Source organism: Meriones unguiculatus, chromosome 7 (assembly GCF_030254825.1).
Source record: "Meriones unguiculatus strain TT.TT164.6M chromosome 7, Bangor_MerUng_6.1, whole genome shotgun sequence".
In the NCBI taxonomy this organism is placed as follows: domain Eukaryota; kingdom Metazoa; phylum Chordata; class Mammalia; order Rodentia; family Muridae; genus Meriones; species Meriones unguiculatus.
The window spans coordinates 107,264,477-107,279,619 of record NC_083355.1 but is presented as its reverse complement, the minus strand read 5'-3'; the positions used below and the strand labels follow the sequence as shown (position 1 = coordinate 107,279,619).

The 15,143-nt window shown below is 49.7% G+C and overlaps 1 protein-coding gene across 3 annotated transcripts in view; it reads left to right on the top strand.

Annotated features, from left to right (window-relative positions):
• The first annotated feature begins 4,382 nt into the window (after positions 1 to 4,382).
• The window catches only part of Fbln5 (fibulin 5), a 71,294-nt gene continuing 60,533 nt past the window's right edge, over positions 4,383 to 15,143 (top strand). Inside the window, exons 1-4 of one of the 3 annotated variants that reach the window (XM_060388058.1) lie at positions 4,383 to 4,764; positions 9,162 to 9,216; positions 11,614 to 11,665; positions 13,805 to 14,062. In XM_060388058.1, the coding sequence (XP_060244041.1) occupies positions 4,748 to 4,764; positions 9,162 to 9,216; positions 11,614 to 11,665; positions 13,805 to 14,062 (382 nt within the window). In that variant the 5' untranslated portion in view covers positions 4,383 to 4,747. Of the gene's footprint in view, positions 4,765 to 5,158; positions 5,285 to 9,161; positions 9,217 to 11,613; positions 11,666 to 13,804; positions 14,063 to 15,143 lie in introns of those variants that run through there. The other 2 variants (XM_021650207.2, XM_021650206.2) reach the window with 2 other exon arrangements.

The window sequence follows — 15,143 nt, the reverse complement described above, 5'->3', positions numbered from 1 at the left end:
GACGAACCTTCTTTAAAGTTAAGTGGATGCCAGTCCTCTGTTTAATACCAGCGCAAGTCCCAGGAGAGCTACAGATTAAGCTGAAATGAAACTGTGGGGTGGAGGGATTGCTCAGCAGTGAGAGGCCACACTGCTCTTCCAGACTGTGGTTCCCAGGACTCACGCTGGGTGGCTTCCCAGTCCCCTGCCACTCCATCTCCACACAGCCAGCCCTCCTGGCCTCCACAGGTACTCACTCCCACACATACACACACAGAATGAAAAGTCAATAGATGAAAATGGAACTGTGTGTGCGTTGCCTAAGGCCATCCTGCTAATGTGGGCTAGCCATCACGTCCGGCATGGATATCTTGAGGCATAGCTAGGACCCTGTGCCCTACTCAGTAGCCCATCATGCCACTAAGCAGCTAGCCTTGGGAAGAGATGAAACCTTTCCCTACCTACAACTTGGAACAAAGTGCTATTACAGATCTAGTTTTTTTATACACCGGTTTTCATTAATTAACTCAGAAGTCTGTGTGCACACGTGTGGGCAAACCCATGCCCACACGTTTGGAGGTCAGAGGATAACTTGGAGGAGGGGTCTTATCTCTCCTCCTACCACATGACTCAGCGAATCAAATTCTGGTCACCTGGCTTGGCAGCAGGCACTTTTACCCCCTGAGCTGTCTCAGAGAAAGAGCTGAGCTTTCTCAGACAAAGCAACACTCAGTAAACCCTGGGAGGAGTGAGAACTGCAGGCCTAACAGGCCGGTGGCTGACGTTTGTGTGCCTGTATCTGTGAGCCCTCACTGCTCATGCCTCCTTTCCTCCCTCCCTCCATCCCTCCCTCCTTCTTCCGGGGTGGAACCCAGGACCTCGAACAGCTAGGCCAGCATCCTACCATTGCTCTACAAACCCAGTGGTTTGTTTCTTCGTCTGCAAAATGAAACTTCACGTCAAGCTGCTGTTGTTGGGAATCAGGGAAAGGAAACAAGAGGCTAGGGAGACAGCACATTTTGGTGGGATTCATTTTCAGCTGGGGTGAGGAAGTAACGGTTTAACACAAATAGTAATGTGTATCAGCAAATGTATTACTCTGAGTTCCCCCAAATTTATCATGCCACTTGAAAAAAAAAGTTACTCAAGGCGGGCGCTGTGGTGCACGCCTGCAATCCCAGCACTCAGGAAGGCAGAGGCAGGTGGATCTCTGTGAGTTCGAGGCCAGCCTGGTCTACAAAGAGTCTAGGACAGCCAGGGTTACACAGAGAAACCCTGTCTCGAAAAACAAACAAACAAACAAAAAAACAAAAAAACAAAAAGAAAGAAAAAGGAAAAGAAAAAAAGTTACTCATTTGTCTTGTAGCCTCCTTGAGGTGAACAGATAGGGCATGGCTCAACCAGGAAGGGCCCCTTCTGCAGCTCACGCCCTCTTCTGTTTAGGCTACAGTTTATGTTGAGTGACATCATTTTGTATCTAGGATGGTACTTGATTCTGATGGCTGGAGTTGGAAGGCAGTGGGAGTCCCTACTTTGCAAGTGAAAAAGAGAAACACCTAGTTAAGGAAGTGATCTGAGAGGACAGGAAGGCTCACTGAGCTGTTCAAGTCAAAGGACTTCATTTCCTTGTCTGTCTGTCTCTTTGTGTCTGTCTGTCTCTGTCTATATGTCTGTCTCTGTCTCTCTCTCTCTGCCCCCTTCCTTCTGGCATTTGAAACAAGCTTTCACTCCATCACCCGGAACACACGGTGTAGCCCAGGCGTGGCTCCAGCTCTCAGTGACGCTTCCGCTCAGCTTTCTAATTGCTGGGATTTCGGGTGTGAACCACTGCAGCCACCTCCTCTTTTTATTTTTAAAAATTGATCTTGGTGACCGGTACATGCTGGAGCTAATGTGTTTTGATGCTATAAGGTGTTTGACAGAATCTCTCACAGCCTGTGGACCAGATGGCCCGTCTTTTGGAAGTGCAAAGCTTGTGAGGTAGAAGGGGTGGCCTGGCAGGGAGCGCAGAGGGAGGCTGAGTCGAGAAGGTGGCGGCTTTCACAGCTGTGCAATCAGCAGCCACTCCAAGCCTTGGAAAAAGAGAAGGGGCTGTGACAATGGGACAGACCCTTCCGACAGCTTCACGGGCAGCTGGTCATACCGAAGAAGCCACCTGCTGCAGATGTAAGGCTGTCACAGCTGGGGCCACTCTTAGTACTGTTCTTTCTGATTTTTTTTTTTTTTTTTTGAGATAGGGTTTCTCTGTGTGTCTCTGTGTGTCCTGTACTCGCTGGCCTCGAACTCATAGAAATCCACCAATCTCTGCCTCCCAAGTGCTGGGATGGGCAGACGCCACCACGCCCAGGCCAACACTTGGTACTTTTTGATAACAGAATTTGTAAAGGAAAGGCGTTTGAGTACCAGATGAAAACGTAGTAAGGACACATGCAAAACCCTGCGTAGTTAAAAATGGCGGGAGGGAGAGGACTTCCAGGGAGCTCGGCAGAGTGGCTCTTCACTGGGAGCTTCAGTAGGAAGGAGCCAGAAGGTGGATGCAGCCGGTGGGGGGAAGACAGACAAGGTGGCCTCCAGGTCATGTGATACAGGATGACCTGCTTTAAAACAAACAACCAGGATGCGGGCTGGGGTTGCAGCTCAGTGGTCCAGCTCTTACCTAGCGTGCTCACTCACCTACTTATTGGCTGGGGATGAGGCTTGACGCTGAATTCATGTTGACCCCTTATGCGGCATGCTTTTTCCCGTCCTTGCAGGCCCCTGACACCGTTAACTTATAACCCGTGCGAAGCGAGAGGGTAACAGCGCTAATGGTGGCACGGTTCGCACATAGCTCCGCAACTTACTCTTCATGGTTTTGGACTCACTGAATTTTTCTTTCAATAATCATACGTTTCCAAAGTTTTAGATCACATTCATTTGTTTATCTTTATTTTTTTTTTTTAAGTTTTGTTTTATGTGTGTGGGTGTCTTGCCTGCATGTATGTCTGTGTACCACATGTGCCCCTGGGGGTCAGAAGAGGGCATCAGAACCCCTGGAACTGAAGTTACTGATGGTTTTGGCCCACTCTGTGGGCGCTGGGAATTGAACCCAGGTCTTCTGCAAGAGCAGCTAATACTCTTAACTGCCGAGCCATCTCTATGGCCTCTACAATCATCGTTTTTATAGTGATCTATGTGACTATCGATACCCTACCATTAAATTATAAAACATATTGGAAACCCTTCAGTATTCGTGCATGAACTCTTCTGCCCGACTTCATGAAGCCCGGGTCTGCGTTCCTCCTATGCAGCACTTGGTCAGAGATTACCACCAGGAGTACTTGAGCGGTCTGAGTAGTCCTCCCAGTGTGGTCCTCCCAGTCCCGGAGCTGGCCAGTGTGCATGCTTAGGTGTCTAGCTGTTTTGATTGGTTACTCTTATTTGAATTTCCAAATCCTGAAATGCTCTGTCTTTAGCTCCCTTGGTGCCGCATTGGTGGACCTCGAGGTTGTTGATAAACCTAGCTATTGGAACAATGGGAGGAATGCGCTGCCTCGTGAATGGGGTGTACCTAAAAATAGCTCATTCTCAGACGTTTCACATGCGCACAGAAAATAGATCAGGCTAGTCGGATGCTGAGCTTCAACAGCATCAAGTCTGGCCGCTCTTGCTTAGCCTAAGGAGGTTTTGGGATTCCATTTTCTTAAAACAGCATCCCTAGAAAAGGCTAAAGACGCAGACTTCAGATGCTCGCTGGCGTCTCTGATGGCTGTGGGGCAGAGGGGAAATCACCAACCCTCCTACTCCCACCTCCAAGGAAACTGGGCTAGCTCCTACTGCACAGAGGTGTGTGTGTGGGGGGGACTCTTCCGTGTGTGCCTTCTGAACTGTAGGTCAAGCAATCGAGGGGACCCGAGGAAAGATGCGGGCAAAGACGGGCTTGCAGTGCCCCAATCCCGTCATTCTTTTGGCAAGGAATGTCTTGGGCGCTTTTGCACTTGGGGTCCCAGAGCTAGAAAACAAAAAAGAGGGAGGGTAGGAGAGAGGCGAGAGGGCCTCCAGGACCCGTGTGTGGAGACGCCTAAGCAAGAAAAGGCCTCGGAGAAGGAGGAGGTGAGACTGGCCGAGGAAAAGATCTTTTCCAGGGAGATTCTCAGGCTTGGCTCTCCCAGAGCCTCCTTTCTCTTCCTCTTCCCGATCCGCTCCTGCCCCGCATCCTTTGCTTGGGGGCGTCTCGCTGGTCCCTTGCTCTAAGCCGCTGGTTCCCAGTGGATCACACCTCTAGCTTCTCCGAAGCTGCCTCGGTGCTGAGTTCAAGTGAGCGCCGCCACAGGGCCTGACGGCACGCCCCCTCGCGCGCGCCCCGCTCCGCCCCGGGGAGGCTGGGCGCCCCCCAGCCCCGTGCTCGGCCGGGCTCCCCTCCCAGCGCCGAGCACTTGGCCCTGGCAGACGCCCCAAGATTGTTGTGAGGAGTCTAGCCAGTTGGTGAGCGCTGTAATCCGAACCAGCTGTGTCCAGACCGAGGCCCCATTTGCATTGTTTAACATACTTAGAAAATGAAGTGTTCATTTTTAACATTCCTCCTCCAATTGGCTTAATGCTGAATTACTGAAGGGGGTTAAGCGAAACCAGGTGCCGGCGGCGAGGGCTCTGCAGTGGCTCCCAGCACCCGGCACTGCCCCGGCCCTCCGCACAGCCCGCTCGGCCCCTCCGGAACCAAACCGCCCGGGCCGGTCCCGCCGCAGAGCCTGCCTTCCTCCCGAAGCCTCTCCACCCGCGCATCTTGGACATGCCAGGATTAAAAAGGTAGGTCGGGAGGCGCCAGAAACGGTCTCTCTCCAGGCTCGGGGAAAGCTAACTTCGGACCTGATGGGTGGAAAATGGCTATGGCTGAGATTCCGCCCGTGTCAGGGCGCTGGAAAAGACTTGTAGCTAGTGATGCGATGACGCTGTTAATTACAAAAAGCTGCGCCCATCTCGAGACCTTCCTTCGGGAGTGGGGATTTTTCTAACAGGGTCCAGGAATCAGCATCTCGAGACAGGGCTGCAGACGACCTCTGTGGGTCGTTCCACTTTCTTTTTTGGAAAGGACAGCAACTTTGTGCGCACTTTACAAAACATCACACCACATTTTTTTTTTTTTTTTTTTTTTTTTTTTTAAATTTGGTGCTGGATACGGGCACCAGCGATCGCTTTGCTGCGGGACGGGCAGGCGGAGTCTCTGAACGCTCCTGGCTGCGTTTGCTCTATGTGTGCGATTCGCAGGGGGCATGGGACCCAGAAGTTTCCAGCCAGTCAACAGTGGACCCTGCAGACAGGGACGCATGTAAGCAAATGTTTTGCTGTTCTTTGCGGAAATTGCGATTCCAGACGAGTAATCCCTGAGCCTTGAGGAAGTTTAAGGATGACAGCTGCTCTGCCTTCCCCCAGCGTCTCTTGAAAATAGAGCTGCCTCGCACAGATCTACACGCTTTCTCTGGGCGTGTTTGCCTGTGGGAGGGGTGCATGCATGCAAAGATAAGCTGGGCCACGTTATGGTAAGCCATCGGAGTACTGTCATCCTGCAACCCGACCAGCGTTGTCTGTCTGACAGACGAGTCTGACAATTGGGAGCTCTGTCTGCTCTCCCCTCTTTTCTTGGAAGGCAGACCCAGAGTCAAAAGAAAAGGTTTGAGATAGTTTCTTCTCTTCGGTATTAAATTATTGGAGTTTTTTAAAAGGGTTTTCATGACAAGGTACGTCCATTCCTGAGACTGGGAGCAGCAGAGCTGGGTACCGTTTCTTTCTGGAAAGCCACCCCCGTTAGCCTGGAGCTCATTTGGCCCCCAGGACCCAGCCACAGTTCTTCCAGGAGGCTGGGCTTGGGGCTGGCCGGTCCTGGGCTGGCTCTCGCCAAAAGGAACGGGGAGTAGGGTAGGGAGAGAAGCCGGTAGGATTAGCACGCCTTTTCCAGTCACTCTTGAACTCTTCTGCATGCAGCCAGGCTGTTCTATCTCCAACATAAACGAGACAGGATTTTATAACCACCTGAAGGGAAACTTCGTGTGAAGAAACAGGAAAACATTGAAATTCATAATATACAGACTGGAAAATGAGTTGTTGTTGTTCTCATTCCTTCCAGATATAAAGTCTGGCTCTTGCAGATATCAAAAAGCCCTGGGATTTGGCCCTGCATTTTATAAGTCCAGAGCTGTCCTCAGTGTTGGGAGAACCTGGCTAACATAGGCGGTTAGATGAAATGAAAACGTGTCTGCTCGGGACTGGATTCAGGACTGCGGGAAGGAAGTGGGTTTGCACCTATCCGGTTCGCATCAGGCTCAGTTTTGTCTGGGTGCCGCCTTACCTCTGGGTCCTCTGCGGACCTACTGCTGTCTCTCCTGAGCCATGTGCCAGGGATATGAATGAGCTTGTAATTTACCGAGTACTCATTCTGAAAAGGCGGGGGACTTTGAAACCATGGTGCAGGGTGGGTAATGACTCCAACCAGGCCCCCAAGTCCATAGCCAGGCTGAGTAACATGTGCGATCACCTCCTCCAGGAAGCCCCCACTGACTAACTCCTGGTATCCTCTGGGTTTCTCTAGCATTCCTGGCCTGTGCTACAAGGCAGCCAGCTCAGGTGAATGGCCCCTGGGTTACAGCTCTGCAGCTCTCCTGCCCAGTATATGTGCTGCAAGCAATAGTTGCTCAGGCTAGATCAGCTGCATAGATTTTGCATTGTCTGCCATCTTGCCTGCTTTCAGCACCCAGGTCAGTAGAGTTCAGAGACTCACCTGGCTATGTGACCAGACTGTATGTCTCTTCATCCTGCAAACATCTATCGTTCCCTACCCCCTGTGGTTGTGAACCCCTGGAACCCCAGCGTTTGGGAGGTAGAGCCAGGAGAATTAAGAGTTCACAGCCAGCTTTGGTTGCATAGTCAGTTTGAGACTAGCCTGGGCTACATAAAGCTTGTGTTTTGTAATGTCAACCTTCAGAAAGGTGACTTACAACTGCCACAAGTTTGAGGACAGCATGGGCCATATCGTGAGTTGTAGATTAGCCTGGGCTACAGAGTGTGACCTTGTTTTAAAAAAAAAATCACCCCAAGTCACAAAAGGAAAAAAAAATTAAAAAGAACTTCTGTACCAGTTATCCATCCCCTCCCTGCCCCCCAAAACTCAGAGGTACCTGAGATAAGTTGAATTCTATATGTTTTTGTGTGAGTCACTCATTTCACCATGATGTCCCTGTGGTTCATCCAACGTTGTCGCATCTTTTTTTTTTCCATTAAGATAACTTTCTTTTTCATATTAATTTATTTTTTATTAATTACAATTTATTCACTTTGTATCCCAGCTGTAGCCCCCTATCTTGTCCCCTCCTAATCCCACCCTCCTCCACTCTTCTCCTCCCATGCCCCTCTCCAAGTCCACTGATAGGGGAGGACCTCCTTCCCTTTCATCTGACCCTAGCCTATCAGGTCTCATCAGGACTGGCTGCATTGCCTTCCTCTGTGGCCTGGTAAGGCTGCTCCCTCACTCAGGGGGAGGTGATCAAAGAGCCAGCCACTGAGTTCATGTCAGGGACAGTCCCTGTCCCCATTACTAGGGAACCCACTTGGAGATAACTTTCAAGAGTTGGTTCTCTGCTTCTACTTCCTGGATCCTGGTGATTAGGTCATCAGTTTCAGGGCAAGCTCCCTTGCCTGCTGAGCCTTCTCATCTGTCCTTTTACCCTTTAAATTTTATTTTTAAGATAGGATCTCACTATATGGCCCAAGCTGGCCTTGAACTCCTGGGCTCCAGTGATCTTCTCACTTTAGCCTTTTGAAGTAGCTAAGACTACAAGCACATAGCGATGTGCCTAGCTTTTCATTTGTATCAAGTCCGATGTGCCAGTTTATGTCTGACTAATATTGGTGTGTGTGTGTGTGTGTGTCAGAGAGAGAGAGGGAGAGAGAGAGAAAGAGAGAGAGAGAGAGAGAGAGATCGCATTTTGTTTAGCCATTCATGTGTGAATGTTTGGATTGAATCCACCTTTTGGTCGTTATACAAATGCCGCAGTGATCATGAGTGTACATGTGTCTGTCTGGTCCTGGACTCGGTTCTCTGGGAATACCCTCTGGAGCGGACCTGCAGATCACAAGGGTGAGGGTGCTGCACGGCTGCACCAGTTTTATGTTCCCATCAGCAATGCACAGGAGCTGTGATCTCTCTACGTTCTTCCTACGCTTTTCTGTTTTCTATTTTCATAAGGTCAAAACCGATCCTTTTATGTGTATGCGTGTTTGCTTGCTCTGAGTACAACTGAGAGACCCTGCTTCAGTATATAAAGTAGAGGGTGACTGAGGAAGACACTGGACGCCAACCTGTGGCTTCCGTATGGACACACAAGTGCGTATGCGCTTAGTTTACACACATGCACCCACAGGTCAACAAACACATACGTGCACACTGCACAAATGGTTATCTTAATAGGTGTGAGTGGCGTGAACTTTGAAGTTTTAAAGCATGCTGGTGACCACAGTTTCACCAGACAAAAGGCTGGCCACAGCAAAGGACCCAATTACCCTCAGGCAGAGATGTTTACTGGCTTGTGGGTGGCCATGTTGGCTGGGCCATGGTATTATGGCATTTCCTGTTGTTTCCCTCTGTCTTTCTTCTTCTGGGGGTTGCACGGGGTTCCTCAGTCTTCTACCCTTTGGGATGGCAATTCTCACAAGCCACATACTAGGATGGACCCTGGGTTCTTGGGCCACTCAAGACCGGGTCTTCCCATGTGTGGACTGAGGGCTCCAAGTTCTGGTTAAGTGACTTCCTGCAAATGCAAAGCGCCTCACATTCTAGCTTTAGTGGTCTGAAGACACAGTGGCTCTTGGCTTCGCACTCATGTCTTCATAATCTTTAACTCAGGCAGTCTCCATGCAGAATCATGAAAGACTATGGTTGATGCCACGGCTGTGGGCCTTTGAAATTTTGTTCCTAAGCAGCAAACCCTTGTATTCAAGCATGTGGCCTAACTCATTATCCCAACACACAAGTCAACGTAAGAGGCTGGCTCTTATGGGGCTAGATTAGAGCCACACTGGGCTCGGCTGAGTGTGCCCTGTCCACTTGTAAGCACTCGGCAAAGCCGCCAGCTATATGGCTGGGTAGCAGGAGGTCCAGGTTCCAGGACGTAAGCATCCCTTGGCACTCACTCTCAGTTTCTCACCTCCCACAGGATACTTACCGTTACCATCCTGGCCCTCTGGCTTCCACATCCTGGGAATGCGCAGGTAAGGCTTCACGTTGTCCAGGAGTGTGTCACAGAGCTTGGGTGAAGGAGTCCAGTCATGCGTTTCAGAACCCCAGGGTTACAGGAATGGGAGGCACTCTGCAGTTCATTCACTACCTTTCAAAAATACAGACCGCAGCCAAGGCACTTAGAGGCAGAGCTTGGCACAGGGTGGTATGTGTTCCAAGTGGCAAGGCTGGAATTGGATCTCAGAATCCTGCCTTCAAACCCAAGGCCGTGTCCCTCAGGGAGACTCTCTTTAACTTAACTTAGAGTCCAATGGGATGTGTCTGGTCACTGGGATTCCCACAAAGGGCCCTTGTGGCTAGGTCAGTGTGTGTCTCTATCCATGAGAGAGGTGGGGAGGAAGTGGAGGTTACCCTAAAACATTCCATTTGTGCAGTGCTTGGGGCTGGGCAATTCAGCTGCATGGAGTCAGGGGTATCCCTTCCCCGGGAGGAATGTGAAAGGAACAATGAATTTGGGTTCGAGGCAAGGGTCTGAGGGAAGTTTCAGTATCTCATCTGTAAAGCCACAGGGAGGGCTGGGCCACATGTGTCTGCTCCAAGCAATGTGTGTGTGTGTGGGGGGGGGTCCTCTAGAGCCGTAGTTCTCAAGCTGTAGGTCACAACCCCTTTAGGGCATGGTCTAATGATCCTTTCACCGGGGTCATCTAGGACCATTGGAAAACACAGATGTTTCCGATTCATGGCGGTAGCAGAATTACAGTTACGAAGCGGCAAAGAAAATAACTTTATGGCTGGGGGCGATCACCACCACGTGGGAAACTGCATTAAAGGGCTTCCATGTTAGGAAGGTTGAGAACCATTGTTCGGATGGCTCAGCGTGGCCCTTCTGGGTGCTGCTGTGGAAAGGAAATAAAGAGCCCCGTTTCTGAGTAAGGCTGAGGGCTGCAGGTGGGGAAGGGTGGAACACCTGCCAAGCATGCGCAAGGCCTTTGGTTTGGTGCCTGGCAGTGAAAAAAAAAATATGTTGGGGTGAGACAAGGGGAAGAATTATGAAGTAATTCAAAGTCCATTAGATACGCTCGGGCCACTGGAAAGAGGAAGGGCTTGAGAGGAATATCAAAGAATTTCAGCTTTCAAGACCTTGACATCTAATCTAGCCCCAAGGGTTACAGATAAAGACGTCTAGTCCTGAAGAAGACAGCGGCCACAGATCATGTTAATTAGTATAAGCATTTATAGTAGCACGTTTCCTCTTTGTAACTACTTAAAATTAAGTAACATTACCCTGTTTTCTAGATAGAGATGCTGAGGCAAAGGGAAGAAGTAAGATGAGGAGAGTAAGGGTTTCAGTGAGAATTAGGAACTTGGAAAACCAGTTCTTGAGTTGATTCTACCCCAGCCCTGAGCTGCTCTCCTGGGTTCTGTGGTACAGAGATCTAGCTCTTCTGGCTCCTTTGTCCTGAGGCTCTAAGGCCTGGAACCCTTAGCAGTACCACAGGTCAGGTTCAGCATCCCCACGAATCTCACCCCGGCCCAGGGAAGCCCATCCTTGGGCTGGAGGGGGGTCTAGTGACAGGAGTACCATAATCCTAGACACTGGACTCATTCCTGTGTCAGACTTCAGGCACCTGCAAAGGGCCTCAGTTTGTTCCCTGTTCAGCTTTTTCAATGTTCATAGCCAAGGCTGGAAAGATGGCTTAGCCCACAAACAAAAATACAGAAGTTCACAGCACTTGGGAAGCAGAGGCAGGAAGACACTGAGTTCAAGGCCAGCCTGAACTACATGAGATTTTTGTCTTGAAAACAAACTAAACTAAACTAAACCAAAAAAAAAAAAAAAAAAAAGGCGTGTACAGTTGCAGCTCAGGCTACATGTAAAATCACAACTCTTGCTGGTTGCCAAAAGGTGTCACTTGTGTCACTGCCTTGCTGAAATTGAAATGAAGGAATGTCCCCATCCTCTTTGCTTAGGAAATGGGCCACATCTGCCACATAGCTTCTGTTTTATGAACACAACTGAGAGTCAGGGAGGGAATTTTGTAGGAAATAAAGAGCTTATTTTAGGTTCTATGAAGGAGAGGTGGGGCAGCCCTGGGGGAGCTTCCTTTCCTGAAGGTAGGGCTGTTGCATTGTGGCTTCATGTGTGGCCATTACTGCCCCTCATCACTTGGACATGACCAAACCCTTATGTGCAGAAAGTGGGGGCCGTGAGATACTAGTATGGGGGGGGGAGTTAAAAATTCACGCTAAGTGTGCAATGACTGTAAAAAAAAAAAAAACCATTTGCAAATAGAGACCCACTCCAAGTGTGGGTGTTATCTGTGTCTTTTCCCTTTACTCCACTTCCCAAATGCTCGGCGATGCTTTTATAGCGACAAAGAATGCAAGTCAAGTGACCTAACCTGTTCCTTCTCTCTCCTTCTCCACAGCAACAGTGCACAAATGGCTTTGACCTGGACCGCCAGACAGGACAGTGTTTAGGTATGTGATGCTGACAGTCCCTGTGAGGTGGAGATATCCGGGGACAGTCCAATTGCAGTTATGTTTCTTCCCCAGCTGTTGCTCAGTGTTGTCAAATTTTTCTTTGCCTTCTCCATGGAAGAACACAGTGATGGAATGACGTCCTTGTTGCTTATACTCTTTGTGCTAAGCCCGGTCCGGGGTCAAAGCATTGTCTCTACCCTCAACAGGCATTTTTGTTGGCTCTGTTCCCCAGCACTGCCTCCACAAGGCTCCACAAGCATACTAGCTTAAATGGTGCTAACTTAAGATCCCAGAGCCTTCTAGGTCAGAGGCCCAACATCCGTCTACCAGGCGAATAGCAGAATATTGGCAGAGCTGGGTTTCTTTGGGTCTCAGGGAGAGAGAGCATCATTTTGCTCATGGGAGAAGTTGGTGGGATCCACCCTCCCGAAGCCGTGATAGGTTGCAAGTCTCCCATCTTGCTGGTCGTCTGGTAAAGTCCTTCCTGGCTTCCAGATGCCGCATTCGTTCCTTGGGTGGTAGCCTGTAGCCTCCATCCTCAGCAGTCAAGTGACAGTCACACTTCCGGTCTGTTCCTCCATTGGGCTGCCTCCGACCAAGTCTCCTGCCTCTTCTATTTTTAACCATACAGTCACACTGGGTAGCCCATGGCCTAATCCAGGGGGAACACCAGCTGAGTGGTAACCTGGATGGCATCAGCCCTGTGACCTGATGGATTCTCAGGGTACCAGGAGTAAGGAAGTATTTCAAAGAAGGTCATTCTCTCAGCATGCCATCTAGTGGAGAGAAGCTTAGACGCAGTGAATGTTGTGACAAGTCGGTGGAATAGGGCTTTGTCAAGGGGTGGTCATAGCAGTGGAACCTGAAAAAGCAGAGAAGGGAGGGAAACTTTACGCCCAGACTCAGCAAGGAGTCAGGGTCCGGTTTGAATTGGGTATTGAACAGGACACCGAGAAATCTCAGCCCATGGCGGAAGCAACAGCATAGGCAAAGACCAGGGGTGTAAAAGAAGTTCAGGCTTGGCATGTTGTGGTGGAGCATAGAGCCAGTGGAGAGGACAAGGCTTGGCCCCCACACTGGGGGGAATAGTTAGCTTCTTAATTAGATCAGATTTAGGTCAAATCATTTGCCTGTCCTGAGTCACAGCAACTGAGAATCAGAGGGGAGATGGATGGCTTGAAAGGATGAATTTAACCCTGGGGAGACTCAGTCTCCTCTTAAATTTACAGTATAAAGCACTTTGGTTCGAGGACACGCTACAGGGCAAAGAGGGCGGGGCTTCCTTTCCAGCCCATCACTCTCACTGGTAAACAGACCAGTGCACTCGGAACCACAGCATTTGCAGCTCCCAAGCTGGGAGTTGGCACAAATTTCTCCGATGACATGGTGGGCGAGCTGCCCAGATCCAGGCATTCCCCCCAGTCTCTGGTCCCACACAGAGCAGGCTCCAGAGAGCTGGTGGCAGGGTCCAGCACCCAAAACCAGGTCTACTGCCTACTGGAGCCAGAGTTGGGGCCTCCCTTGACTTGCCCTAACAGGGCTGATTTTTCTAGACAGACCATCACTCTCTTTCCAGCATGAGCTGATCTCCAGCGGGTCGAGACGCAGTCCCACTTTGCTGGCACTGCGGGCGCCGACTTGAAAGCAGTGCCCTGCTTTCTCAGCAAGTTACTAGCTCGGAGCCAAGCCTTGTCTTTCTGGGTGTAAAAGTCTCTTTCTTTCTTGCCCAGCTATTACTTGGAATAGAAATGGAAATGATTCTTAAGGCCTGCTCTCATGTTTTCGGAGTACAGGAAATTCACAGGAGAGTACCTGACATGTTTTTACATGCACAGACAAACACTCAGGTCTATTTTTACTGTTGCTTTCTTTCTGTAAACCAAGGGTGTTCGTATTTGCTACGTTCTTATATGTTAAAGGATACATTCGCCCAGGTTTCAAAGGAAGCGGTCTTTAAAGAAAAATATGAAGTCAACAATAGTCTAGCTTTCTGTGGGTTGGAGGTCGCTAGTGGGAAGGAGGTTCAAGAAGCTAATGCTTGGCAGCAGGGGTGCCATGAGCCAGCTGCTTCAGCATGCGCTTGCTCGGCATGGTGGAGGGGGCCACTGACATCTGTCCTCTCTCTGGCCTCTGCAGATATCGATGAATGCCGGACCATACCTGAGGCTTGCCGGGGGGACATGATGTGTGTCAACCAGAATGGCGGGTATTTGTGCATCCCTCGAACCAACCCGGTGTACCGAGGGCCCTACTCGAACCCTTACTCCACGTCCTACTCGGGCCCATACCCAGCAGCAGCTGCCCCACCGGTACCGGCTTCCAATTACCCCACGATTTCAAGGCCTCTTGTCTGCCGCTTTGGGTATCAGATGGATGAAGGCAACCAGTGTGTGGGTGAGTAGCCTGGTGCCTGTCCTCTCACCTGCTGCGCTTTCCCAGGAGGGCTGTCAGAATCTAACATGTCTTCCCAGAGGGAGCTGGCTGCCGTGAGATGTGCCAGTGTGCCAAGCAATAATCTGCTGCCTACAGATGACGTATGTTCTCTTCCAGATGTATTTCTGGGTTGTTTTCTGTCTCAGGGCTTGAGTTGTGCCCTTTAAATCACAGTTCTCTAGAAAGCCTATTTGTTTTTTCTTTTTTAGCAATTGATCAATCTACCCATCCATCATCCATCCATCATCCATCCATCCATCCATCCATCCATCCATCCATCCCTTTCTTTGATCTCATTGGTGATCAACTTCATGTTTTCTCAACTAAACAACCAATTCATTTGTCAGACTCAAGGCCCGTGCTCTGCATCTAAGTACTGAATGGACTGCGCTGTACTGCAGAAAAGTCTTGAGCTGATCTGGAGAAGAAAGTGGGTTTCTTAGGTAGGAGCCGATGTTTTTTATGGCTAAAGAGGCCTTGTTGATGGGAACTCCAGGGAAAAAGTAGATACCACACGCCACGAGCCCCAGAGCCCCAGAGGAACTGGCAGCACTAAAGAGCTTCAGGTTCCATTTTCCAGTGCTGCCTTGGAGGAGATTTGCTTGGGGTCCTGCCCACTCCTCTGGCAGTGGATGGACTGAACCCCTGTAATTATCCCCAGCTTTGGAGAGTTACGGTGAAGAGAGATTGACAGTGATGGCTCAAACACTCTTGACTGTGCACCCTCTGCCAAATCTTTTTGGGCTTGGATCCCCATTACAGGCGTATTTATACATGACACATGCATCCTGTTACACTCATGTGGTTTGAGGAATATAAAGCACACATACGAAGTAGGAAATTTAAAAGAATTCAATAAAAATAAATATGAATTAAAATTCTAATATTTCCTTTCCATGGCCTTAAAGGTGTGGGAGACCATCAGTATACTTAATAATATTTTTGTGGGTTTCAGGGCTCTGAAGTATTGGTCTGTAACCAACAGCTGGAGAGACTGTGCTGATTATAATATAAATATGTTCATGAGAATGAGTGTGCATTT